Raw genomic sequence first — 24,979 nt, forward strand, 5'->3', positions numbered from 1 at the left:
GTCCGCATAGTCACAGTTTTATACAGTTTTGGTCATTTTACAATTGAATGAATATATATACCCTACTAACGCACTTGAATATCCTACCAAGTAGCACAATTTACTCAATGAATCTACCAAACCATTTGTGGGACTACTGAAAGTTTAGTTGATCTTGAAGTTCTTGACCAAAATCTAATATTATTGATCTTGGGTATGAAAAACCCGACTTGTTAAACCAGAACATCTCCATGACATATCGTCTAAGGGACTCCCTATTCCCATCAGTATTATGAGCAAAAAGCAGGAAAACGCTCATATCCCGAAGTACATTAAGGACCAGCCGTGGTTCTACAAAGACACCTCGAACTCCACAGATAATGAAGATTATCTAGCACACCATCGCAGGTCAAAAACGTCCGACAAAGATCTGGATATCGACAACAACGCAGAACCAAAGGTGGGGCGCGGTATCAGCGATGCATTTGAACAGGTCACAGTCGTCAGACCGCAAAAGAATCTTTTCTCCAGTCATCGTGACACTTGTACCAATTGTGGGATTTCTGGACACAGGCCAAAAGATTGCCTGGAAGCTCCTAGAAAGCGTCGAGCGTATGGTTCAACAGGATCGTCAGTACAAGCAGAAAGGCGTGCAAGCTCCAAGGATAACTGGGATGCCAGAAAAGATCGCTGGTACGGGTATGAAGGTAAGGAATATGACACGGTTCTGCAAAAAAGTCAGGAACAAGCAGAAACATTACGAGAGACAAAAAAGGCGAGCAATAACGACGAGATGGATACGGATGAGGAAATTGAACTGTCCAAACTGGGGCTCTACAAGCAGGAAATCAGCGGGAAAATCGCACAAGACGACGCTCAAGGTTCCAAACTCAGAGCCTCTGTACGACTCAGGGAAGATCGTGCAGCATACCTGAAAGATATTGGATCAGATGCGATTAATTACGATCCTAAGTCGCGGCTATACAAGTCCAATGACCTGGGCGAAATTGATCCTGAATCCAAAATGTTCCATCGTCATCTGACCGGTGAATCGGTAGAATTGTCTCAATTGAATCGTTTCGCTCGCGAGCAAACACTCAAATCTGGCTTAAGAGACGAAATCGAGAACGCTGCAAAGACGCAGCACGTTTTGGTGGCAAATCCCACCAAGTACGAACTTTTGATGAAAAATAAAGCTTTGGCGAAGGAAGAGATTTCTGGCAAAGACGCATTCAAAGAAGGAAGTGCTAAGAAGATCACAGGCACCAAACAGACACAAGAGCAAAAAGCGCAGCTCCTACAGAAGTATGGCTAGGCAAGTGCCTGTTGAAAATTCTCCGCATCCGATAGCATTAAATCAAAAGCTCGTCAAGCCAGGCAAATATTGTAAAGTGCAGCCATACTTTCGGTGAAACCATAGGATCAAGGTAAAGACACTTGTCGAGATACACTTGACTGTTCATTTTCTTCGGGTTTGGCTGTCACTATCCATTTTAAGAATTCAAACACAAAACGCATCCCAAATAAATTCTGAATTCCATAACGAACGTTTCAACAGTACAGTAATCTAACGGCCCCAGAGTTGCTTTCTCTCATGTTTTGTTTGTCACTGACGCTCACTTTTCCATGATATATCTGTCGCGGGCCCAGGTCAATATTGAAGAAAAAAAAATTGATATGTCTAGCGTCCATCTCATCTCATCTCATCTCATCTCATCGACAAAACCGTCAAACAAACCACAGGGACACGATGGAAACCTCCACTTTTGTCAAACAACTGGCGTCCAATAACAGGATTGTAAGAGAGGAAGCACTGGAGTCTCTCAAAAAATATTTGACTACCAGACAGTTCAAAGACAGCAAACAGCTGCAATTTGACAAACTATGGAAAGGCCTATACTATGCAATGTGGTTCAGCGATAGGCCCAGGCCGCAGCAAAGATTGGCCTCTGCGCTTGCTGAATTACACGAGCTTTACTTCGACGCCAGAGATAATCAACAGCGGACAACACCGGAGACCGATGACGAGGATGAGGATGCCGTAACTCGTTTGACATTAAACGATAAAGCCTTCCTTAAATTTAGTAAGGCATTTTGGCGTGTAATGTGTCTGGAATGGTACAGTATCGACCATCACCGTCTCGACAAGTACCTGATGCTGGTCAGGCGGGTGCTGGCAAGTCAGCTGCGATACCTGCAGCTCAGAGAATGGGCCCCAGCCGTGGTCTCAAACTACATTCGTGCTGTGCTTCGTAAAGTGCCTTTGAGTGGTGACAAGAAGATCTACAATGGCGTTCCTTTCCACATCATCGACATTTTGGGCGACGAGTGGGAAAAGTTGATTTTCGGGGGTGAGGATGAGGAAAACGAAGACGAAACTGAAGGCGCAGACGCAGATGCTACAGCAAACTCTCAACGCGCACAAATCGCAGAAACACCGCTAGTTTTGTTCATCGACATCTTTAGAGATCTGTCATCTGATACGAACAACGTCAAAACTTTACGTGATAAGATCAAAGAAGACATCTTCAAGGATGACAGATTCCGCAGATGGGGTGTTCTTGACACCGAAGATGCGGACAATGTTGAAGAGGAAGAATGGACCGGTTTTTGAGGGGACTGTCCATTTTAGTTTTTTTTCGTAGATAATGCATAGACAACCGGGCGCGATTCGCCCCGGGTAACCGATTAGTCACGAGACCGGACTTGTATCGAAAACTTTTAATAATTAAGTACACGTTAGTGTTCGAAATCACACATCCTACCCATATACACACATCTAAAACACAGGTTCCCGCGGCATACCGACGTTTCGAGTCCCAGTACATCGCTTCCACGCTTCTGACTCTACCCAATTGACACCTTTGATAATGGCTAAGAACAACAACCAGCTCGAAAGACTCGCCGAGGCACCCGTAGAGTTCATCAAGGACGGCACTGCTTTCATCCAGAAGTGCAAAAAGCCTGGCAACAAAGACTTTTTGAAGATTGTCCGTGCTGTGGGTATCGGTTTTGTGGCCGTTGGCATCATCGGCTACGCCATCAAGCTCCTACACATCCCAATCCGCTACTTGATTGTGTAAACGGAAAAACCGAAAGAGAGAAAGAAAAAAAAAAATGAATGGGCGATGCATCAACAGGGGCCCTCGAAGGTTTCTTTAAGTTGAACTTGGGAATCTCGCATGGCAAGCCTTATCAGATTGTGTGTAGTTTGTTGTAATCTAGTGAAATTTCAATCAAAGAAATAGAATGAAAAACTGGAGATCTCGGAGGCGAGACCTAAGAGGCAAGTGAAAACATCCATTGTCATTCTTGTGAGACCCTTCTCCCATCTGGCTAGCGATCTTATTGCAATGGGTGGGTTGATTTCCAGCCTCCTGTTGTATATCCACCAGACTACGAACGTGCTAAAGATCTCAAGAATCACGTGACACACATACTTTTCAACGGCAACTTCTATTCGAACCCCGCTGGTCGCGTTTCCTCTGAAACATTTATTAAATTATCGTACTGGCTTTTTCAATCATTTTTCCCAGCTATATGGAAACATATATATATTTTTTACCAGAATTAGCCCTGCAGTGTATATAAACAAGCTAAATTTCAATAGATGCCCGAAAACAGTGCGGGCGATGAGGTCTTGCAGATCTGATCACAAGTATCGTATTATTCAAGCATAAAAGTTCAGTCTCAAGACGAACGAAGACCAGACTTTATCAACAAAATTTGAATTTAAAGTTACCTTTCGCAACAAGTATTGTCTTACCGGATTCATCGCATCATCGTCACCTTCATTATAACCAATATAATCAGACCTACATTTCAAAGATGAGTGAAGAAAACAACGGAAGCGAAGTCTTCAGCAAGATCAAGACACATTTTCCACCGGCCAAAATCAAGAAAATAATGCAAACAGATGAAGATATCGGTAAAGTGTCGCAGGCCACACCAGTGATAACAGGCCGGTCGCTGGAATTTTTCATCGCGATGCTGGTGAACCGCAGTGGCCATGTGGCCAAAGATATGGGATGTCGAAGGATAAGTGGCGAAGTGATGAAGAAGACGATTATGTCAGACGAAAAGTTTGATTTTCTGCGAGAGCTGATATGTGGGGAAAACGGCAAAGTCGATGGCGACGACGATGTTGCTGGTGCTTCTGCGTCTGCTGCTACTGCCACGACCGCAGACGAAGACGAGTGATGGTGAAACGGACGGATCGGGTTGGCGTTGGCGTTGGCGTTGGCGTAGGCGTTGTATAGTAATGAATTCTGTAATATTTCGCACAAAACCTAGGCGAGAGAGAGAGAGAGAGAGAGAGAGAGAGAGAGAGAGAGAGAGAGAGAGAGAGAGGGGGTTGAGTTGGTGGCCATCTGTATGTGCAGCTGCAACGGACATCGAACTCTTCTTTTGGTGCGTTTATCACTTTGTACTTTCATGTCGTTACCGGGAAACTCAAAAGCGGACATGTAGGTAGTAGTTCAAACAACTACCACAACTTCACAACAGGGCGGAAACAGCAACCTTCCCAGTAAACAACAGCAATTGTCCTTATATCAGCACTTTCTACACCCCGTAATGTTCTTCCTCTCTCCCTTAAACCCATTTCCTTGGTCACTTTTCTCACCGTAGTCGTCCTGGCTGATTTACTCAAGTTAAGCCTGTTCTTTGGCCTGTGTCTTATTCTTCCTCCTTCAGCACCTTGAAAACTCATTTTTAATCGTCCCTGACAGAACTTCTTCATTCATAGCTCTAAAACTTACCTCGCGACATTCTGAAAAACTAAACCTTAGTTAGCATCGTATGGGCACGAATAAGCTACGCTGTGATCTGCTTTCCATCAGGAAAATACCTGTTACTTCTGTAAGCCCTTCTGCTGCGCCACGGGTGTAACGACGCCATAGGGTACTTCATCGCGTAGTGACAGACGCATTGTTTAAGAAATCGAATCGGAAACTTTAAGCCAGCGTCGATCTCTGATTAAACGTATATAGTATGCTACTTCAAAGGTGCTAATAACATCCAGCGGAACATCAGAGACTCTACAAAGTTAATAGCTCGAACAAAAATCGCTTCTAGCCCAAGTGGGATAATGGGAGAACTTTCCAACAAGGCTGCGAATGCAATTCTGTGGCCAACTTACGTGGTAGTGCTCGTTTCGGCGTGTCTCGTGGCGTACTGGTTTAGGGACTCTAAGACATTTTTGTCCGCAAATGGCACCCAAAAAGCCATCCCATTGGCGTTCAATTTTCTAGCGTCGTCCGTAGGAGTTGGCGTGCTTTCAACTTTCCCCAAAATCGCTAACGTGGATGGATTGCAAGGTTTGCTAGTATACGCACTCTCCTGTGGTCTTCCCATGTTTTTGTTTGCATTCTTGGGTCCACGGATTCGCAAAAAAGTTCCAGACGGCTTTCTGCTCACAGAATGGGTTTTCCACCGCTATGGGTATGCTTGTGGCCTTTACATAGGCTTGTGCACCATCTTGACGCTATTTCTGTTTACCGTCAGCGAACTTGCGTCCCTCAAGTTCTGTATAGAAACGTTGACTGGCATTAACGCCCTTCCCGTCATTATCGTGGAGTGTCTTATCACAACGCTGTACACTTCCGTCGGAGGATTCCGCATTTCTTTCCTAACAGATACTTTGCAGGTATCTATTATCTTCGTCCTCATGATTATTGTTGCCAGTGCTATGGGTAAGTATATTGAGATCGACACCTCCAAAATCCAGCCTTCGGGGCTGCTGAAGGGTAGTAAGCTGGGCTACCAACTAATTTATATTTTGATCGTGGCTGTCTTCACCAATGATTTATTCATGAGCGGCCTGTGGCTGCGTACTTTTGCCGCTAGAAACGATAAAGATCTGCTCATTGGTTGCTCCATAGCCTTTTTCCTCATCACCGCGGTACTGATAGTCATTGGAGTCACCGGTTTCATCGCCGTCTGGGCAGGACTTGTCGAAGTCCACGATCCTGAATTATCAGATTCCTGTTTTTTCGTTCTTCTGGCACAGATGCCGTCGTGGGTGGTGGGTTTCGTGCTCGTATTTGTGGCCATGTTATCAACATGCACCATTGACACACTACAGAGTGCTTTAGTTTCGTCAATTTCAAATGACATTTTCCGCAACAAGGTGCCTTTACGGTACGTTCGGGTCATGGTCGCGGTGATTATGGTGCCCATTGTGGTGGTAGGTCTTGTGGCTCAGGATGTTTTGAGTATCTACTTAATTGTTGACCTTTTATCAAGTTCTGTGGTACCGGTGCTCATGCTTGGCTTGTTCCAGTTCTTCGACTTCTTGACTGCTTGGGAGGTGATGGGTGGTGGTTTAGGTGGTTTGTTGTCCGTATGGATCTTTGGATCCGTCTACTATAGTTCCGTCAAGGAGGGCGGAAAGCTTCTACTGATATCAAACGGGCTCTATAACAATGACTGGGGCGCTTTTGGTGCTTTTGTCGTCGCGCCACTTGGTGGTATCGTTTTCGCCTTTGTTGTTTTGGCAATCAGACGAGCAATACTGTACGTTCGTCTTCGCTCAACAACTGCAGATACTTCTATTTCCAGGACAAATGAAGATGAGCATGATATGCTTTACGGTAGTTCAGCCAAAGGAACTTATGCAACTCTAGCTGTCGATATAACGCCAGAAACCTCAGGCTCCGATGACAGGCGTAAATAATATTATTCCCGGCAAGCATTTTACGAATTTATAGAATTGAAAAGAACAGAAAGCTGAACCATAGTTATAGGTTTACTGTTGTGATAGACTCAAATCATTCAAGCTTTCTATAATTCTTCCATCATCCTGACGCTGACGCTTTAAAATTACATGTCGTTATTTATTTTCGTGACTTTTATTTTTCAACAAATTATTACTTAGAAGAATGAAATCTAAATACTTCTTCCCTGACAAGCTTCTCACAACGGTTTAAACCAGTCCTACTTGGCAAACCAAACAGGCTCACTCAAGCCTAACGAGTCTGAGACGCGGACTATTGGAAACGACAGTTTGATACTATTTCCAACCGTGAATTTTTGGAGCAAATTTGACTCAGAAAGGGTACATCTAAGGTTTTTTTTAACAGGTCCATTGAGTATTCAAAACGATTCTGATCGACCGTTTTAAGACTTTAATCGCTATATGGAACATTTCAGCAACTTAAGATCTTTCCCAATCAAACACACACTTTCGCTAAACTCCTTTATTTCTGCTTCAATTCTCAGTTTTTCGTCATTTTCCGTGGCTACGCTTTGACACTTCTCAGGTTATAAACATCATACACACTATAGAGAAGTCAAAGGAAATGCATCGTAACGGATATTCGTCTCGCGACGATGTCAGTATTAATTCATTCAAATCGTCGTCTGGGGACTCAAGACCGTTCAGCGGTCTCGACCCTAGGACCAGGTCAACCTCGGATTTGTTCGAAGTACCCGTGGGCCGTATCAAACCAAAGATGTACAAACGCGCTTCGACAACATCTGCAACACTCAGCCCTCAAATTGTTCAACGGTCAAGCCAAAATCTATCGTTGATACCCGAGCAGACGCAGCTGCCCTACTTGCCTTCACACTCTTTAACGCCCTATCAGAAACAAAGAAAACTCATGAAGAACAGTTTTCAATTTCCCAACGGTGAGAGTTTCACACCCAAGCAGAAGCCGATCAAGGCTTTCTCTTCTTATAACGGAAAATCTCACGGATCCGGACTGCCGAAGTCGGCAAGTTGCAGTAATTTTCACGCTGGCGTGGATAGGACAAACTCTTTGGTGATGCCAGAAAAGCCTAATCCTTCTATCCGCTCTGGTAGCTTTACAGCAGCGTCTGTTTCATACACTCCCATCCGTCCAATAAACCGCTTTCACAAATCCGCCAGCACTTCGAGATTATCTCTGGATGCAACGTATGGAAAAAATCAACTGCCGCTCTCGGGTAACGCACCTAATGGCAGGCTTGCCAGTCAGCCGCCCCTCCGATCAGCTCCTGCATATCTCACCAGCAATTTCAACAGTCATTCATCAAAAACGCAGGCCGTTTCCAGTAATAATTCCACGAACAGCACCAACAGTATGAAAAGTGAGAATGTTGTAAGCAGTAACACGAGCACAGATGCAAGTGAAACCCCTTTGAAGCCTGTGGCACCTATCAAGGACGTTCCTTCGAATAGGTACACGTTGAAACCATCTGGCCCTGCGCAAGTTTTGTCCGCACCAAAAAGAGTACCTGCCTCGGCTTCTGTTCAAATAACAACAGCTAAGCCAATGGTTCCGGCCAAACCTATACAAAAAACTCCTTTGATCCAGCCAGTAAAACCAAATGCTAGCAAAGGTGTCAAAATATCGTCCTCTTCTCGTATAAGCTCATTTTTCAGAAAACTGTTACCATCAAAGAAAACCAAGAAGATTATTCCAGAGGGTAAACCACCTATGAGCAAAAGTAATACACCCGGTGTTATTGAGACCAAGCTTGTTGAAACGCCAAGCATATCGATATCGCGTCCAAGTCATTCGTCCTCTCATGAAGCCGTTACTGTTTCGGAAAAAGCTGAATTCAACGAAGCCGATCTGGACGGTGCTAATGACGGTGACAATGAAGTGGACGATTATGACGACGACGATGATCAGCTTCTAGACATAGACTTGGTTTTTGACAGTTTGCTTCTGAAGAGCGACCACCCTACCACCGCCACGTCAATATCTCAGAAGACAACGCAGCGAGCTTTATCACCAGAGGTAAAATCTTCCGAACCAGCAATTGAGAAGAAGGTGATAGTTGAGGACAGCAATATAGATTACGGGCTCGTAGAAGAGTTTTCCCGGTTGGGGAGTTTAATTGCCGACGACAATAAATCTTCTGAAAGTTTAGCGGTCACACCTCCACCACGGTCTCTCAAAAGACCTCTCTTGGCCAACAAAGAATCGATGGCTGGATTTTATCGAAAACATGCGTCCGAAAACAAGGTTGCAGATCCTGACGCGAGACTTGATGTCAATCTTAAGCGGGATTGGGAAAATGTACATTATGACACAGTCATTGCCCTTGTTACTGTCCATGAGCAGCCAAATAAAGGAATTATACCCAAGAGACTTAGATTTGGGCAATCTGTTTACGTCAAAGACACGTATGCTGCGAGTGACTACGAGAGAAGCGACAAGAAATTTATCCGTGCTCGTCGTCGCATGATGCAGACTCAGAACATGACGTTCATCCAAGCTGTGAAGCATCAACTCAATGAGTTCAAAAAAGAGGAAATGATGGTTCACAATGAGAGTCTAAAGAACACTCATTACTTTCTTTAATTCAGGTCCCCACAGGACACATATAGAGATTCCAGATAATATTATAATACGTTTTATGATGCAAAATGATCCTGATAATCAGTTTAATGGCGTTTTGGCTACAATTGTACTCTCAATGCAAATCTAGAGTCGCCAAATGGAGACGGAGTCGAGTTTCTTGATCTTATATCACTTTTAGACCAATCTCTTTGTTCAAATATTTATATATTCACTATAGATGTTGATTGAATAATGAAAGAACACTCGAGAATCTCAGTGTTAAGGTTCTCATCGAGATCGAATCATACCGCTTCATTGTGATTTAAAAGTGGGCTTCTAGCTAGGATCATTGATCGCTGCTTGTGGAACTGATTGCTTCGCTTCAGGGCTTTTGAGACATACCTACATCCAGGAAACAGTTAAAAGCGGTCAAAAATGGACCATGTTAGGAACTTCTACCAGATGATTCTTAAATCATCGCATCCTGTCGCTATGGGCTTACACCTTGCAGGAAAATCTCTTCCAATTGTGTTTTATGTGGTGGGCTCATGGTTCATGTCCTTCACAGCTCAATTCATCACAGTCTTGTTACTACTGGCAGCAGACTTCTATATAACGAAGAACATAACAGGTCGAAAACTTGTTCAATTACGGTGGTGGTACGACTCAGTCAATTCAGAAGAAGGCCCTTTGTCGTTTGAATCCTATAAACAGTATGCCCCGGGTCCTCCCATCAATCCAATCGATTCGAAGCTTTTCTGGCTCTCGACATACGCTGCACCAGTGGTATGGATCGTCTTTGGCATAATGTGCCTGCTTCAGGCTAAGGTTTTGTACCTCATACTGATTATCATGGCCGTGTGTCTTACTGGATGGAATGCACACGGATTCAGAAAGTGCGATCAGTGGGATCCGTCGGCGCAAGGCGGTCAGTCCGACACTTGGCTCCAGTTTCCCAACATTACGAGCTTTAGTAATTTAGGAAACCTTGCCAGAGTTCAGAGCATATTCCGTTCAAACTAGTATGGGCTCCCTTTCTAAGCATTGGATTCTAGAACGAATATCCCGCTGCGCTTTTAACTGCTTTAAATATTATACAAGTGAGAGTTTCGAGCCAAACAGCACAGCTTACACTCTTCGCAATTGAGCGCTGTGGCGCCAACTATCTTCTTTTGTAGATACATGGCTTTAATAGCCACTTACCTTCTGGGGCCTTTGATCTCTTTTTGTCGAACTCCTCCTTTTCGGTTTCAGTCTCGATAAACTTTTGTTTCCGCTCGAGCTTAGCCTTCCTCTCTTCTATGATCTCCTGTGGAGGCTTAAAAAACTCAAATCTGGTGAACATTTTGTTAGTATCATCGGTCTTTTTGTGAAAAAATCCCATGAGCTTGATCGCGTTCACGAACTCGTCGCCCTGGCGGTCGGCAAAACGAGACTTGATTTCTGCAATCCACAATTCACCACGCGGCACTAGAAGTCTGTAAGCTTCTTTTATAAAGTCCAGGAAATTTGTTCCCATCAAAGCTAGGCAGAAAACCACTACTGTACATGACTGGTCTGGAAGCGGCACATTTTTTATGTCTGCCACTGTGATCAGTTTGTTAGCCTTCTTTAAATCGAAACTGTGGACGACACACTTCTTTTTAAAATGTTTTTTCTGCTTGCGATTGTACTGAGCGTAAAAATTGTTCAAATCATGTGCTAGCTGGGCTTCACCACAACCCATATCTGCAACGACAATTGTTTTGTCAGACGGTAGACCTGGCAATCCGCCAGGGGCATTAACCGGTTTTTGAGATCTAACACGGAACTGTTCGACAAAAACGTCGACTGGATTTTCAGGCCAGGATTGAACTTGAGACCGGAATCCATCGTGATATTCATCAAAGAGTTGCGGTTGTTTTTTAATGAGATCAAGCGCACTGTTGGAAGACGTTGTGTACAGCTGCTCATTGATCCATCTAAAACGTGATCCGCTCAATTTCGTCAGCATTTTTTGCTGGAGTGCAGTCAAAGGTTTTTTGGAAGCACTTCCATCGTCTGATTGTTTTTTTGTGACCTTAGATGCGGGCTCTACATCGCTCAATGGTCTCTTCTTGGAAACAGGTTTGTCACTAGTGTTCTTGACCTTTTTCTTGGGATGAGCATCTTTTTCCGCTTCTTCTGCAGAAACTTGCTTCGAACCTACAGCCTCCTCATCATCTTCTTCGATGTTATAGTCAGCATATTCATTTTCGGTCTCCTTCAATCTGCTCTGTTCTATCTTTTTGGCTCTTTCCTTTCTGACCTTTTTCTTTTGCTCTTTTTTGGCGTTGGCACTGTCGTAAGAAACCTGTTTGGTATTCAAATCCCACCCATCTACTTGAAACAAAGCCATAGTGAAATGAATTAGATCTCTGTGGTCTTGTTTTGATGGATTCAAATGTGCTGTGCTCGAGGATGACAGGCCCTGTCCTTCTACCGATGAGCTCAATTTTTCACAGCAGTGATCGCATCACACGGCTCATCGCCTAATGAGATCTGGAAACCACTGTTATCCAAAAGGCTGGTGTCCCAAAAGCCGACCTATGAAGCTGGTAAGTGATGTTGGAATGAGTTAGTTCAATTCTTTCGAGGATGACAGACAATTTGCGAGTTTTCCGATTCTTTTCCGACAAATTGAAGCTTAGCCGCACTTCGCCATGTTATTTGAGACGCTTGAGCTTTGAGACTTGGGGCTCTGTTGATCCATGCTATAGTACCTTTGAAATTGGATTTCTAAATGCAGCGGTGATCTGTGTGCGCTGCCGCTTGTTTGGGGCTAAAGTGTCAACAGCGAGCAGCTAAATTATATTCGCCAATCTGGGAATAACGACAGGACCATCGTCCTCAAGTCCAGGAAAGCGTCCCTCACGTTTATTTGCGTATACATGCTTCATGTATCAGTGCCTTCGTGAACCACTCCACTTCCGCGGAGTTCTCGTTGACCTTGCTTTACGATTTTGTTGCCCGGTACCATGTCAGTGCCAAAAAGGTTACGGCACCCCAAGCATGAGGTTTTCGGACAATCGACATTTCATGTGGTTGATTTGGTATCCCCACTAGCTCTCCTGTCAAGTGTGTTCTAAGCTGTCGGTCTGCAGGTAGTTCTCGTCGATAACTTATTGTGACGACCCAAATAGGTAAATCAAGAGCCTGGCATCTTGTATTCCCAGGCACCACTTACTACTCCCAAGAGAGGTTACAGTAGCCTCACACTCAGGGCCTTCTGAAAAGCTACCCCAGAGTCGTTTCGGATGGGGTTTCCAACTTTCGAGAATATTTGGTATAAAAAGGGCTCACTTAGTTAGGTTTAGCTGTCAGAATTTGGAAATGGAAAGAAAAACATCATCACCAAAGCACAAGCCTTTTCAGATCAACACAATATTCCAAAACAAAATGCAACCTATTGCCCACGCCACTAAGAAAGACAACTCCGAGAACAAGGACAACTGGATCTCAAAGGGCTACGGTTGGGACCCACAATGTGTCATCGTGTAAAATCTGCACACGTGACGACGAGACTTTCTCACACCGAACAATTCAGAAAGCGGGATCTTTCTTTATTAAGGACCCGCGGATCAACCTTGCTGCTGAACTCACTTTTTTCTATTCTATCCACTCAAGATTTACTCTACAGAGCCTACGGGATGCGCACCCTAGTACTCGAGCTATCTAGTTCGTCTTTCCTTATATGTATGCTTTTTTAATAAAATAATTGTCAAGGCCTTAAAAAAAGAGAGAGAAGTAGTACACCTGAAGGGTGCATGCATAACATAGATGCAAAATACGTTTTCAAAAGTTACCGTAAGATAGAGGTCCCTTCACGCGAAATTCGCTTTCGGACTTTTATCGTGTCGTGCCAATTTAGGATAAAGTGATGAGATAATAATTGGAAAATGAAAACATAGAAAATCGTACTTAATTCAAGGTAGACATATGCAAAATGGATGGATTTCATTAGATACTCTGGTCAGCTCTCTGATAACTACAGAAAACAGCATTAAATAGAAATACAGAACAAAAATCAGATATCATTTTGTACGAGTGTGACGTTTTGTAAACTTGGAAGTTTGTAAATAAATTTCTACTTTAACACAGCATTTACAACTGTTTTATCACCTGTAGTGCCCCATATTTCTCTAATCTCTGCAAACCTGTTCATTGCTTGTGTTTTTGGCGTTTCCTTGACGCTCCTCATGTGCGACGAACCAATCATAGATACTAAAAATTTACCATCACCAATATTCTCATCTTTGACACTCTGATGGAAAAAGATATACAGAATACGCTAAACTTAGCTTGAAACCCCAAGCGTGAGACCTATTCCTTCTTTGAATTGACTTCCAACCTCATACCAAAATGTTTCTACAAGCTTTGAGAGTCGCTGTTCCAAGAACTACCCGCTCATTCGGATCCACTCGTGTTACTGCCAATGCCATTCAAGATCTATACCTAAGAGAAATCAAGAGCGTCAAGCTACAGCCACTTAGTACCAAAGACGCTGAAGCCAGCGTGAAGCAATGGAGTGCTCCAAAGGCGCCCCAGACGCCAGAATTGGAGGGCCAAGGTCCAGAAGCGTTGAAGGCCTACGCTGAAGAGGATGTGCAAGTTTCTAAGACCAAGGAAGAATCGTCTGCTGAGGCTGAAGACCAAGATTGGTTGGTCTTGGAAGAAATCGAGGAAGACACTCACCACTGATTCTTTAGACGGTTCAAAGGTGCTAGCATTACGATATTTGCAAATATAAAAAAAGGTCGTCATTCCACGTTGTAAAGTCGAGATCCTCGAGTCAAAGTAACAACAGTCTAACGACATCCTTCCATCCAACATCCATTCAACAAAATTTTTAACATTCACAATTTCAAAGCGAGAGAAAACATGGAAATGAGGCTATCGTCCATATGTATTCATGAGTAACGAGTAATAGGCGGGCGTGTACACTACATTATACTACATATAAACCTCTGTCCTAAGACATAGCGGGTTTCTCTGCTCGGTTTTTCAAACTCAGAGAGTTCAAAATCGAATTTGAACTTTGGTGCGTAAGAGAGATCATCACTACAAACCAATACTACTAGTTACCCATTGAAAAATAAGGACTTGCACAGTGTGTACGTTTTATGGGTGCACCTTCGAAGTTTTCGAGCGTGCATGATGCTGCGCAATATGTTAATGACGAGCTACACCGTAGGTCGCTTTTGCCTGCATCTCGCAAGCTTCAGTTTCCAAGTCTCGATGAAGCAGCGTTGAAACCACACTCGAACCGCATCAACAACGACAAGCTGACCATAAACACCGTGCACAAACTGCTAAAAAGATTAGATGCGCTGGAATCACTTAATGTGCCGGTACAAAGTTTAGAAGATACTACATCGATGCTGAGGATTCCAATTGAGAATCAGCCAAGGTTGGTCGCAGAGAAAAAAATTGTGAAACCTTCGCTTCAACAACGTCATCAACAGGTTTCTGCACGCCGTTCAGAAGTTATGTTGGAGCAATTAAGAGCAAGACTGAAACAGGAGGGTCCCGATTTGACATGGTCGACCCGTCCCATACCGGAGGCTGTTGATGTGACGAATCAAAAGGAAAGCAGTGACTGTATCACTTTACAACTCCGAAACCTGGCATCACATAAGGCTACATCGTCTGCTGCTTTGAAGCAACTGATAGGTTTTTTGCACGAATGTAACGGGTATCTGTACACGCGATGCGTGCATAATTACGAGTGTCAGGTTCCAGACAAAATTGAGCTAGATCTTACTACGGGAGAGAGCTCGGTTGATCCAGAACTGCGAGGCTCCCTCGATAAACTACAAGAACTAATAAACGATTGGCACGATATTGCAGAGCTACTGAAGGGTAAAACAGAGGGGTGATGGTAAAGTAGGGGTCAGAAATCTTACAGAAGATGTAAAGACAAAACTTCTGAAATTCAGCAGTCAGGTGCTGTCCACGCAGAAAAGAGTGACAATAAGCTAGGATGGAAAGGCACACCATTACAGACGTTAACAAACTGGAGAGAATAACCTAGTTATAGCTGAATTTGATGTCAAACTCTTGTCACGTGATCGCGCGCCAGCGCGATGTTAAAGTGATCTGGCGAAAGTCCGAAAACGACGATAGGAATTTCCAGGTCAAAAGAGCCCCCGTTTATGATAATTTCACTTGCTATGGATGCAGGGGCTTTTTCTGACGTCAACTGGCTCCCATCTGAGGCTCATTTTTGCATGACACAAGAAAATCAGAAATGTGAATCTAAAGAGAACTTCCAGATCAAATGCGTTAACTTACCACCATACATAACGCCTCTAGATCATACACACAACTCTATCTGTTATACCGTTTGAAATCCTTATCCTTGTCCCTTTCCACTGACACACTATCACTCCCTACGAACTTAACTCATCGCGTGTCGTTTTAATCACTATATACGAAACTTCATCGAATTTTTTTTTTTGCCCTCTCCTAAATAACCTGGAAAAAAAAACTACCATTGAATCAAGAATCTACAATCTTCCATAACACTTTTCAACTAAAGTTAGACAGAAGTAAAGAGTTACGTTCTTGTTCAAGACTTACGACTTTGTTCAGTTATTTCGCAATCAAGAAAAATGGCAGCTGAAGTTCCTACTTTCAAATTGGTGCTCGTTGGTGACGGTGGTACCGGTAAGACTACATTTGTCAAGAGACATTTGACCGGTGAGTTTGAAAAAAAATATATTGCTACAATCGGTGTGGAAGTGCATCCTTTGGCTTTCTACACCAACTTCGGTGAGATCAAGTTCGACGTGTGGGATACCGCTGGTCAGGAAAAATTCGGTGGTTTAAGGGACGGATACTACATCAACGCACAATGCGGTGTGATCATGTTCGATGTGACGTCTCGTATCACCTACAAGAACGTGCCTAACTGGCACCGTGATTTGGTGCGTGTGTGTGAAAACATTCCTATCGTGCTGTGTGGTAACAAAGTGGACGTGAAAGAACGTAAAGTCAAGGCCAAGACCATCACTTTCCACCGTAAGAAGAACTTGCAGTACTACGACATTTCGGCCAAGTCCAACTACAACTTTGAAAAACCATTTTTGTGGCTTGCCCGTAAATTGGCCGGTAACCCACAATTGGAGTTTGTGGCCTCTCCAGCGCTAGCACCTCCAGAGGTGCAGGTCGACGAGGCCTTGATGCACCAGTACCAGCAGGAAATGGAGCAGGCCACCGCTTTGCCCTTGCCTGACGAAGACGACGCCGATTTGTAAACGGGAGGGTGGAACAACAAAAACAACTAGCACATGCACATCTCTATACACTGTGGTTCCGACTTTTGACCTCTTGCTCTGTTTTGTATGTGAGGGTTTCTGTCTTACGAGAGAGCCCGGTGGTATATAATAATAATCTGTCATAGCCTTAGCTCCATGGGAGCTAGGAATAGCTAAGGATTCGTAAAGAGTTTTCGAAACAGCGGAGGAGTTTGCGAACGATGCAGGAGTTTTGCTGGCTCTCAGAAATGCTGAAAGCGCTCGCAAAGGACTTGCGCCTTGAGATTAGCGTCTTTCTGGAACTCCTAAAAAAATCCAAAAAAGACGATGCGGGTGTCATTCAAAAGCTTACTAGCCAAACTCAAGTTATCCAAAGCCTGATCCAACTTACCATGGCCTATGGTGCTGCTGGGGATCGTTTTGTATCGGCTCATACTAGGTGATCTCTGGCATCACTCTGACACGAAGGCTTATATACCAAATTCAAATACGTAAACCGAACCGATGCTATTGAAGATGCTCGAAGAAAACTTGGCCTTACGACACACACACACCCGTTTTCTCAAGACCTCTGTGATCCATACCCGTTGCTCATGGCCACCTCTCTTTCCGCTCTACAATATGATACCAACTCCAAGCTCCTTGACGTCCCAGATGCGAGTGAGGATATTGAAATGAACGTCAAACAGATCAACAAACTGACCCAGGACCTGGTAAGCGAAAATAACCCTAACTTCACACCTCAGCCCCGCGACGATTCGACTGCGATGATCAAAAAACTATTTGAGAACGGACTGAAGCAATTGCAGCAGCAGAAAATGGCAGAAGCTCTCAAATCCGTCAACCTGGCCATAGAGATGGCCCAACGCAAACGGACCAGTTGGGAAGCTTTTGCGGTGCAATTGCAAGAATTACAGTTTATGATGAAAAACAGGGTCGATCTCTGTCTGGTACAGGGCAAGTTCATGGATGCATTGCAAGATCTAGATTTTTTACAGAACACTGGTCTCACCACGTCTGACGTTTTCATCCGAAAGACAGATTCCCTGCTGAAACTGAAACAGTACGAACAGGCTCGCGCAGAGGTCGAGCGTGGTCTAAGTCTGGACCCTACCAATGCCAAACTAAGGGTTCTACATATCGAAAACACTCGCAAACTGGCTGAGTACAACGGTGACGTGTAAAACGTCATATTCAAACAAAGACATGATCCAAATTTACACAAACTTGGTAGTAGAAACAGCGTCAAGTTCACTAAAACTACTGACTCACCCAGTGTTTTCAAGAAGTTCTTCTGCTAGTCCAGTAGTTGAAGCCCTCTTCTCTCTGCTGATGGTATTTTTCACCTATATATATAAAAGCTATATGTAATTAGAAATTGTGGAAAATTTTAAGTTCATCTCATCTCATCGAGTTTTTTGACCAACTTTTCAAACCACCTGAGCTTTTAGCTTCTTGAATTCTTGGTTTGAAGTGGCAATTGCTGATCATAGCTCTTCGAACAACAATTGTTGTGTTTGTATCTGGGTTTTGGTAACTCTAGAAAGTTTGGAACTCTTGAGAATACCGTTTTTTTGAACCCATAATGTCTGGAGATATCAATGTTGCAGTTGCATCATTTATAGATAGATTGAAAAGAAGACAGGTGTCTGGATCGTACCAGGTTTCTCTGGAAACGCTTCAGCTGCTGAAACGGTTTGTTTCTGCAGCCAGATGGTCCGGTATAGACGATTTGATCGCACAACTGCGAGAATTGGGTCTGAGACTGGGGAAAGCCCAACCCACAGAGTTTACTTGTGGAAATATCATCAGAAGAGTGCTGGCTTTGATCAGAGACGAAGTGGAAGAAGAAGCTGCTCAGCACAACCAGCAGCTTCAGGTAACAACAGAACCCATGATTTCGTCGATGTTCAGTCTCTTACAGAGACCGGTTGCTGCCCCTACAACTGCCACTACAACCTCATCGCAATACCACCAGAACTCGCCATCAACGTCAAGCGAACATCCAAAGGCTGATATGCGTCAGGTCATTATACAGGGAATTAAGGATCTGATAGACGAGATCTCAAATATCGACGATAGCATCCAGCAAATCGCCATCGACCTTATCCACGATCGCGAAATCTTGCTGACTCCGACCCCGGATTCCAAGACCGTTCTCAAATTTCTTATCAAAGCCCGTGAACGCAATAACAGAAACTTTAGCGTGCTTGTTACCGAAGGTTTCCCCAATAACACACAGGTCGCCCACCAGTTTGCGAAAAAACTGTCCGAACACGGCGTAGAAACGACCGTTATCCCCGATACTGCGGTTTTTGCACTCATGAGTCGTGTGGGTAAAGTCATCATTGGTGCAAAGACCGTTTTCACCAATGGTGGGACTATCTCGTCCACCGCCGGCGTTTCTTCCGTGTGTGAGTGTGCTCGTGAATTCAAAACGCCTGTCTTCGCTGTAGCTGGTCTATACAAGCTCTCGCCTCTCTACCCGTTCGATATCGAGAAATTCGTGGAAGTTGGTGGCTCACAGCGCGTTTTGCCCAACATGGAGACGCATCGTATGGGGAATCACAACAGGCTAGATACTGTGAATCCCATTGCCGATTATGTTCCGCCTGAAAACATCGACATCTATATCACCAATATCGGTGGGTTCGCTCCCAGCTTCATATACCGTGTGGTGTGGGACAATTACAAGCAACAGGACGTGAACCTGGGGCACACTACCAAACGATAAAGAAAGGTGAAACAGGAGAATTACGGGGACTACGAAAAAGAGTACCTCTATGCATTAGAACCACCCCTCACGTCATTACCAGAAGTCTGTATTTTGCAAACGGATAGCAAACTAATATGAACATCGGTGCCAACATCAAATTCTACAATGAACTGAAAACAATAAAAAGATAAGGAAGACACTGAATCCCACCAATGTTTTCCTCTTGATCGCCCTGTGCCTTGCTCGGTTGAGTGCTTCTAATTACTCGATCTTGAGCTGGATAGTTTCTCTTTTCTCACAAAGTGACAACTGAGATGCTAATGGGCTAGATTAATCATAAGACTTCTTTTGAGTACGAGTTCACCAATGACTTTTTATCTGTCATCAATGGTTATTCTCGTAATTAGAATGTCAAACATATAGTACACGTTGTAGCACTCTCTTGTTGATTCTTGAATCTTGACACCTCGCTAGTCGGACGCCTTCTCCGTTACAACCTCGATATTTCAGTTCATCTGGCTATGCTGATCATGTAATACTAACCAAACCTAACTTCTAAATACAATGACTTAAACTTTCAACTCAACTCAACTCAACACCCCTGAAATGGTTATCACAGCAAGTTAAGACTCACAATGATCAAGAACCTGCTTGTTTTTGGAGGAAATGGATTCTTAGGTCGTCGTATTTGCCAAACCGCAGTAGAAAATGGCTTCGAGGTGACTTCTTTGACTCGATCAGGAACAGCTCCTAAGGCAAAAGCTCTATGGGAAAAAAAGTGGATAGACCAAGTGAAATGGCGTCAATGCGATGTGTTGGATCCCAAAACTTATTCTCAATACCTGCAAAATGCAAACAATGTGGTTCATAGTATCGGTATTCTGCTGGAAGACTCTAGTTATAAAACGCAACTTAGCGGAAACTTAGCGTTCGATGCCAAAAAACTGTTGAAATGGGGTCCCAACCCCATGAAAAGTAATCCTAATTTCACCTACGACGTTATGAATAGACAAAGCGCCCTTACGCTTGCTCAAGAGCTCACTAACTTCCAGAATAGTGCATCTGAAGGTGGCCAAAGGAAAACTATGACCTACATTTCAGCAGATAGGTCCTTTCCAGGTATTCCAAAGGGCTACATCGAGTCCAAAAGAGCGGCAGAAGTAGGTATCATGAGACTGGAGAAGCAATTGAGACCTATTTTAATGCGTCCGGGATTTATGTTCGACGAGCTCGACGCATCTGTAGGAAAATTGGACCCCAGAACGCAAATCAAGCATTTACTTGACTTTGCCAATTGGGGTAATAGCTGGATACTAGGTCGCAAAATCAACTGCGTCAACCAGCTCATAAGACCTAGTGTGTCTACTCAACAAGTGAGCAGAGCGTTGATACAAAAAATCGAAGATCCCACGTTTGAGGGTGTGGTAAGCTTGGAGCAAATAATCAAAGCCTGAAAGTTTGAGATTGGGTGCCTCAGTTCTATTATGTACACGATGCTTACGAGGACATTGACCCATGTAATTATGCTAGTTTAGTTTTACCTTTTTAAGAATGCTTGGTAGGCTTCCTGATTAATCTGGACGTTGCCTACGCTTTTCATCTGCTTTTTCCCCTCCTTCTGTCTCACCAGTAGTTTCTTCCTTCGCGATACATCTGACGCATGCAGCTTAGCGAGAACATCCTTTCTGCGCGCCTTGATGGTTTCTCTCGCAATTACTTTGTTGTTAGCTTTTGCTTGAATGATGACTTCGTAAAGTTGAGATTTGACGTATTCTTTGAATTTTTTGGCCCATTCTCGACCAACTTTTTCAACTTGACTTCTGTGCATCACCTGCGCCAGGGCATCTACACCTTTCCCATTTAGTACCAGCTCCAGCTTGACGATATCTGAAGGTTTGTAACCGATGTCCTCATAATCCAAAGAGCCATAGCCTCTGGAAACAGATTTCAGCTTTCCGAAGAAATCGTCGACCAAATGAGCTAAGGGAAGTTCGTACTTCAATAATACCTGTCCTGTAACATTCAAATAGGTAATTTCCTTTTGTATTCCGCGATTGTTATCGCACAGCTTAATGACGGGCCCAAGATACTCTTGGGGAAGTGTAATGATTGCTTCAACATAAGGCTCTTGAAGCGAATGTATTCTAGTTTTCCTCAAAGATAGATCTGGGAAATCGTCAGGGTTTGTGATAACCTTTTCTTGACCATCTGTGAACTTAATGACATACGGCACTGTGGGTTGTGTGATGATCAGCTTCGATCCATACTCCTTTTCCAATCGGTCTTTAAACACCGATGCATGAAGTGAACCAAGGAAACCAAGCCTCCAACCTTGGCCTAATGCATTGGATGATTCTCGTTGCAGTGAGACCGATCGGTCATTCAAGATGAGTCTACTGATGTCGTCATCCAAACTCTTGAAATCAGTACCATCGGCAGGAAAGGCACCCACAAATACCATAGGCTTGAGCTCCTCGAACCCATCCAGAACCTCCGTGACACTTTCTTTACCAAGATGCAAAATCGTATCTCCGATTTTGGCATCTTTCGAAGCTTTCATTCCCAGTACAAGGTACCCAACCTGGCCGGTTTTTAATTTTCCCATTGGAATCTTATCAGGGTACATGATACCGAGTTCTTTGACCTCATACTTTTTGTTGGTTTGGGCACTTATCACCTTGTCGCCTTTCTTGACAGTGCCATCAACGATGTTTACAAGAAGAACCACACCAAGGTACGAGTCGTACCACGAATCTACTAGTAATGCACGGAAAGGCTTTTTCATCTCTCCAGTAGGCGGCGGAATACGATCGACTATCGAAGGCAGAAGATCTTCTTTGACATTAATACCTGTCTTAGCGCTCACCCGCACAATTTCATCCCTCGGCAGCTCGAACGTGCTTTCAATTTGGGCCTCTGCCTGAGGAATGTTGGCGCTATCCAAATCAATTTTGTTGATCACTGGTATGAGTTTAAGGTTCATGCTGTATGCCAAATAAAAATTGGCTACGGTCTGGGCCTGGACGCCTTGTGAAGCATCTACAAGCAGCAATGCGCCTCCGCAAGAAGCATACGAGCGAGATACTTCTGCGCGGAAATCCACATGTCCTGGTGTATCGACTAGATGTAGCAGGTAGTCTTTTTTACTGCGTTTGTCGTAGTAGAACATGGTGCATGTTTGCGCTTTGATAGTAATACCACGCTCACGTTCTACTTCCAGTCTATCCAAAAACTGTTTACTTGAATCGTCGGCTTTGATGACACCCGTTAATTCCAGTAGGCGGTCACTGAGGGTCGACTTTCCATGGTCAACATGTGCCACGATGGAGAAGTTTCTGTAGTTTTCAAGTGGTATGTCGTCTAGTCTTTGTTGAAGCGATGATACCGTTTTGGACGAAATGTGGTTATAACGTCGGAAAATCCGCCATGGGGGTGCCAAACAAGATTTCCAAAGGTTCATATAAATAGCCCCACCTTGAAACGATGCGTATTTCTGTCTTCTCTACTTGTTTCCCATGAGTTACAACGAATAGTATGCACATAAATATTATGCGACGTATCACCTGACTTCAACTCCTGTATCAAAAGCTGGATTCATACAGAGCTTCTTACTTGATGTGAGAGATACGTTTAATTGGCTTTTGATTGAACGAATGGTTCGCCAAACGCCGCTTCCCCTCGTTGTTTTCCCGTATTTTTTGTCCCTTATGCACGAGGGAGCTGACTATATTCCCCATCTCTTCTAGAATTGGTTCATATCCACACCCAGCATGGAAAGCGCATTATCAAACTGCTCTTTTCGGTAACCTGATGATCTATCTTCCAATGCTGTATCAGCCGTAATTGTCCACGGTTGCAACAGTCTCAAAACGCTTTGAATAGCCTATATTCTTCCTTCCTGGATTGAACTGTATTACTTTTCCCAGTACCTCATGAATATCCATATTCCAGTTCCCATTACTATGTTTTCTGTCGCAATCCTTGGCACTAATCCTCAATCCTCATCCCTGGATCGAACTTTCAATCTTATGCCCTGAAAAGTACTCAGTTTTGTCGGAAAAAAGTCCACACTCCCATGTTATTGTCCTGCTTTCAGCTTGAGGTTTTGAATCTGCGCCACAGTACTTTTTAAGTCATTTTTGAAGTCTACTCGAGACAAGTTTCTTGATTTATGGTGTGTTAGCCGCTCAGCACCCATCTGTTTTATATAGGGCAATTTAAATATTGACATCACTATATACGGATTCAATATCGAAATTGATATTTTCGTGTGTAGTGACTTCTATAAAAGTATTATAGAAATGCTGAGACGGGAAGAGCTCATCGCTATCCATTCTCATGAATCAGGACACCGTAGCTGCCACTGCTGGTTTATGAAGCTCAAGTTGATCATCAATGGATCCGAAACGCCAGAGGACTATAAACTTCTGAGATCCACGATTTCAACGGTGGCCGCACTGCGAAAAACCGCCGTTCTACGATTCAGCAGTGAACGTCTAGTGGTTGTGTCAACACCAAGCTCTTCTGTCTCTAACAGCTCAATTCTGCATGGTGATAATGGCCAGCTGTGGTGCACGATTCCGAAAGATGTGTTTGCAACGTATGAGGTCGTTAGCGCTCGTGATCTGAATACAATCGCCATGGAATGCAGCTGCGATGCGCTACAGAATATCTTTAAAAAATACGACCGTAGCATAAGTCAGGGAAACGACAGTAATTTGATCATCAAGCTGCAAAGCATGCCTGAGTGGAATGTGAACGTCACGTCGAATCTCGATAGCAAGTCTGCATCCAAGGTCAATCCGGTGTGTGCGCTCGGCGTCACTTTTGAGGAAATCATCAATGTCAATCCTGATGCAAACGTTGTTGCACGTATGGGCGGACCGGCTATGAATAATACCACCAAAACCATCTCACATTCGTTCAAAGTACCGGCTAAATTACTTTTTCGGGCTCAGGACGCTAAAATCCAAGAACCTATGATCAATTACACGCAATTGATGATGTATAGACTTCCAGGCCCTCAAGGGGAGTGGGGTTCAGGGTTTTCGACTTTCCTAAGACGTGTTGAGCGTTACTCAACCGTTCACAATATCAAGCTCAGTGGTAAGAAAGTATGGCAGCTCCACGACAGTCGAGATGCCAGTGATCATGAACTGAAAATTATAGTCGATGAGCTCGATTGGTACCTTGAAATTTGCTGGAACGGGCCATTAGAAGCCATGGTACAACCTCAAACTGAAGCAGAAGCCACCACAATACCGGAGGAACCTGAAGTTGATAGTGACAAAGGCAACAGCGAGGTTCAAGTAGAAGAAAGTCACAATCAAAGTCTTTTCATCGAAGAAAGCGCTTCCGTTGATACGGCAAATACAACGCCAGCAACGACTGAGGAATTGCACAAGGGTGACAGCAGGTCTGCACCCGTGGATGACGAACAAAGAGTAGTTCACGAAGTGATGGTTCGCAGCAAAGACTGGAAGGTGTGTTCGAAACTTTACGAAGCATTTGAGGAAGTCGTACTTGCCATCTCCCATGATGAGTCGTGTGTCTTCCATTGCACGCTTCCTCGTGGTAGCGTCGAAGACGAAGACGGCGAAAGACCGCGCGAGCACGGTCAAGTTATATACTACATGGCAAGGGTTAAAAGGGTTCAGGCAGCTTAATCGCTTCTCGATAAATTGCATGTTAAAATCATTCTATTGATTGTGCACCAGTTATGTCCAATAGCC

The 24,979-nt window shown here is 43.9% G+C and overlaps 17 protein-coding genes across 17 annotated transcripts; 15 read left to right on the forward strand and 2 right to left on the reverse strand.

The window, feature by feature from the left end:
• Positions 1 to 271: 271 nt before the first annotated feature.
• SLU7 (LALA0S07e07206g1_1) lies at positions 272 to 1,294 on the forward strand (the record flags this gene model as incomplete). Its single annotated transcript, XM_022771645.1, has 1 exon — positions 272 to 1,294. One exon carries the CDS (start codon positions 272 to 274, stop codon positions 1,292 to 1,294), a length of 1,023 nt encoding a protein of 340 aa, XP_022629530.1.
• Positions 1,295 to 1,729: 435 nt separating this feature from the next.
• Positions 1,730 to 2,593, forward strand: RRP1 (LALA0S07e07228g1_1; the record flags this gene model as incomplete). Its single annotated transcript, XM_022771646.1, has 1 exon — positions 1,730 to 2,593. The coding sequence occupies one exon, from the start codon at positions 1,730 to 1,732 to the stop codon at positions 2,591 to 2,593; it is 864 nt and encodes a 287-aa protein (XP_022629531.1).
• A 256-nt stretch (positions 2,594 to 2,849) lies between these two features.
• SSS1 (LALA0S07e07250g1_1) lies at positions 2,850 to 3,062 on the forward strand (the record flags this gene model as incomplete). Its single annotated transcript, XM_022771647.1, has 1 exon — positions 2,850 to 3,062. One exon carries the CDS (start codon positions 2,850 to 2,852, stop codon positions 3,060 to 3,062), a length of 213 nt encoding a protein of 70 aa, XP_022629532.1.
• Positions 3,063 to 3,807: 745 nt separating this feature from the next.
• BUR6 (LALA0S07e07272g1_1) lies at positions 3,808 to 4,179 on the forward strand (the record flags this gene model as incomplete). Its single annotated transcript, XM_022771648.1, has 1 exon — positions 3,808 to 4,179. The coding sequence occupies one exon, from the start codon at positions 3,808 to 3,810 to the stop codon at positions 4,177 to 4,179; it is 372 nt and encodes a 123-aa protein (XP_022629533.1).
• Positions 4,180 to 5,068: 889 nt separating this feature from the next.
• Positions 5,069 to 6,655, forward strand: LALA0_S07e07294g (LALA0S07e07294g1_1; the record flags this gene model as incomplete). Its single annotated transcript, XM_022771649.1, has 1 exon — positions 5,069 to 6,655. One exon carries the CDS (start codon positions 5,069 to 5,071, stop codon positions 6,653 to 6,655), a length of 1,587 nt encoding a protein of 528 aa, XP_022629534.1.
• Positions 6,656 to 7,280: 625 nt separating this feature from the next.
• On the forward strand, positions 7,281 to 9,275 carry AFR1 (LALA0S07e07316g1_1; the record flags this gene model as incomplete). Its single annotated transcript, XM_022771650.1, has 1 exon — positions 7,281 to 9,275. One exon carries the CDS (start codon positions 7,281 to 7,283, stop codon positions 9,273 to 9,275), a length of 1,995 nt encoding a protein of 664 aa, XP_022629535.1.
• A 414-nt stretch (positions 9,276 to 9,689) lies between these two features.
• TVP23 (LALA0S07e07338g1_1) lies at positions 9,690 to 10,277 on the forward strand (the record flags this gene model as incomplete). Its single annotated transcript, XM_022771651.1, has 1 exon — positions 9,690 to 10,277. The coding sequence occupies one exon, from the start codon at positions 9,690 to 9,692 to the stop codon at positions 10,275 to 10,277; it is 588 nt and encodes a 195-aa protein (XP_022629536.1).
• A 139-nt stretch (positions 10,278 to 10,416) lies between these two features.
• RRP8 (LALA0S07e07360g1_1) lies at positions 10,417 to 11,631 on the reverse strand (the record flags this gene model as incomplete). The annotated part of the gene is made up of 1 exon (XM_022771652.1): positions 10,417 to 11,631. The coding sequence occupies one exon, from the start codon at positions 11,629 to 11,631 to the stop codon at positions 10,417 to 10,419; it is 1,215 nt and encodes a 404-aa protein (XP_022629537.1).
• Positions 11,632 to 12,671: 1,040 nt separating this feature from the next.
• Positions 12,672 to 12,773, forward strand: LALA0_S07e07382g (LALA0S07e07382g1_1; the record flags this gene model as incomplete). Its single annotated transcript, XM_022771653.1, has 1 exon — positions 12,672 to 12,773. The coding sequence occupies one exon, from the start codon at positions 12,672 to 12,674 to the stop codon at positions 12,771 to 12,773; it is 102 nt and encodes a 33-aa protein (XP_022629538.1).
• Positions 12,774 to 13,634: 861 nt separating this feature from the next.
• Positions 13,635 to 13,973, forward strand: ATP14 (LALA0S07e07404g1_1; the record flags this gene model as incomplete). Its single annotated transcript, XM_022771654.1, has 1 exon — positions 13,635 to 13,973. One exon carries the CDS (start codon positions 13,635 to 13,637, stop codon positions 13,971 to 13,973), a length of 339 nt encoding a protein of 112 aa, XP_022629539.1.
• A 422-nt stretch (positions 13,974 to 14,395) lies between these two features.
• Positions 14,396 to 15,151, forward strand: LALA0_S07e07426g (LALA0S07e07426g1_1; the record flags this gene model as incomplete). The annotated part of the gene is made up of 1 exon (XM_022771656.1): positions 14,396 to 15,151. The coding sequence occupies one exon, from the start codon at positions 14,396 to 14,398 to the stop codon at positions 15,149 to 15,151; it is 756 nt and encodes a 251-aa protein (XP_022629540.1).
• A 735-nt stretch (positions 15,152 to 15,886) lies between these two features.
• Positions 15,887 to 16,531, forward strand: GSP1 (LALA0S07e07448g1_1; the record flags this gene model as incomplete). Its single annotated transcript, XM_022771657.1, has 1 exon — positions 15,887 to 16,531. The coding sequence occupies one exon, from the start codon at positions 15,887 to 15,889 to the stop codon at positions 16,529 to 16,531; it is 645 nt and encodes a 214-aa protein (XP_022629541.1).
• A 593-nt stretch (positions 16,532 to 17,124) lies between these two features.
• On the forward strand, positions 17,125 to 17,715 carry SEC72 (LALA0S07e07470g1_1; the record flags this gene model as incomplete). The annotated part of the gene is made up of 1 exon (XM_022771658.1): positions 17,125 to 17,715. The coding sequence occupies one exon, from the start codon at positions 17,125 to 17,127 to the stop codon at positions 17,713 to 17,715; it is 591 nt and encodes a 196-aa protein (XP_022629542.1).
• A 401-nt stretch (positions 17,716 to 18,116) lies between these two features.
• On the forward strand, positions 18,117 to 19,265 carry GCD7 (LALA0S07e07492g1_1; the record flags this gene model as incomplete). The annotated part of the gene is made up of 1 exon (XM_022771659.1): positions 18,117 to 19,265. The coding sequence occupies one exon, from the start codon at positions 18,117 to 18,119 to the stop codon at positions 19,263 to 19,265; it is 1,149 nt and encodes a 382-aa protein (XP_022629543.1).
• Positions 19,266 to 19,882: 617 nt separating this feature from the next.
• COQ11 (LALA0S07e07514g1_1) lies at positions 19,883 to 20,701 on the forward strand (the record flags this gene model as incomplete). Its single annotated transcript, XM_022771660.1, has 1 exon — positions 19,883 to 20,701. The coding sequence occupies one exon, from the start codon at positions 19,883 to 19,885 to the stop codon at positions 20,699 to 20,701; it is 819 nt and encodes a 272-aa protein (XP_022629544.1).
• Positions 20,702 to 20,784: 83 nt separating this feature from the next.
• On the reverse strand, positions 20,785 to 22,707 carry GUF1 (LALA0S07e07536g1_1; the record flags this gene model as incomplete). Its single annotated transcript, XM_022771661.1, has 1 exon — positions 20,785 to 22,707. The coding sequence occupies one exon, from the start codon at positions 22,705 to 22,707 to the stop codon at positions 20,785 to 20,787; it is 1,923 nt and encodes a 640-aa protein (XP_022629545.1).
• Positions 22,708 to 23,620: 913 nt separating this feature from the next.
• MEC3 (LALA0S07e07558g1_1) lies at positions 23,621 to 24,913 on the forward strand (the record flags this gene model as incomplete). The annotated part of the gene is made up of 1 exon (XM_022771662.1): positions 23,621 to 24,913. The coding sequence occupies one exon, from the start codon at positions 23,621 to 23,623 to the stop codon at positions 24,911 to 24,913; it is 1,293 nt and encodes a 430-aa protein (XP_022629546.1).
• Between the last annotated feature and the right edge of the window lie 66 nt (positions 24,914 to 24,979).

The sequence above is a fragment of the Lachancea lanzarotensis genome, scaffold LALA0S07 (genome assembly GCF_000938715.1).
Source record: "Lachancea lanzarotensis genome assembly LALA0, scaffold LALA0S07, whole genome shotgun sequence".
Classification (NCBI taxonomy): Eukaryota; Fungi; Ascomycota; class Saccharomycetes; order Saccharomycetales; family Saccharomycetaceae; genus Lachancea; species Lachancea lanzarotensis.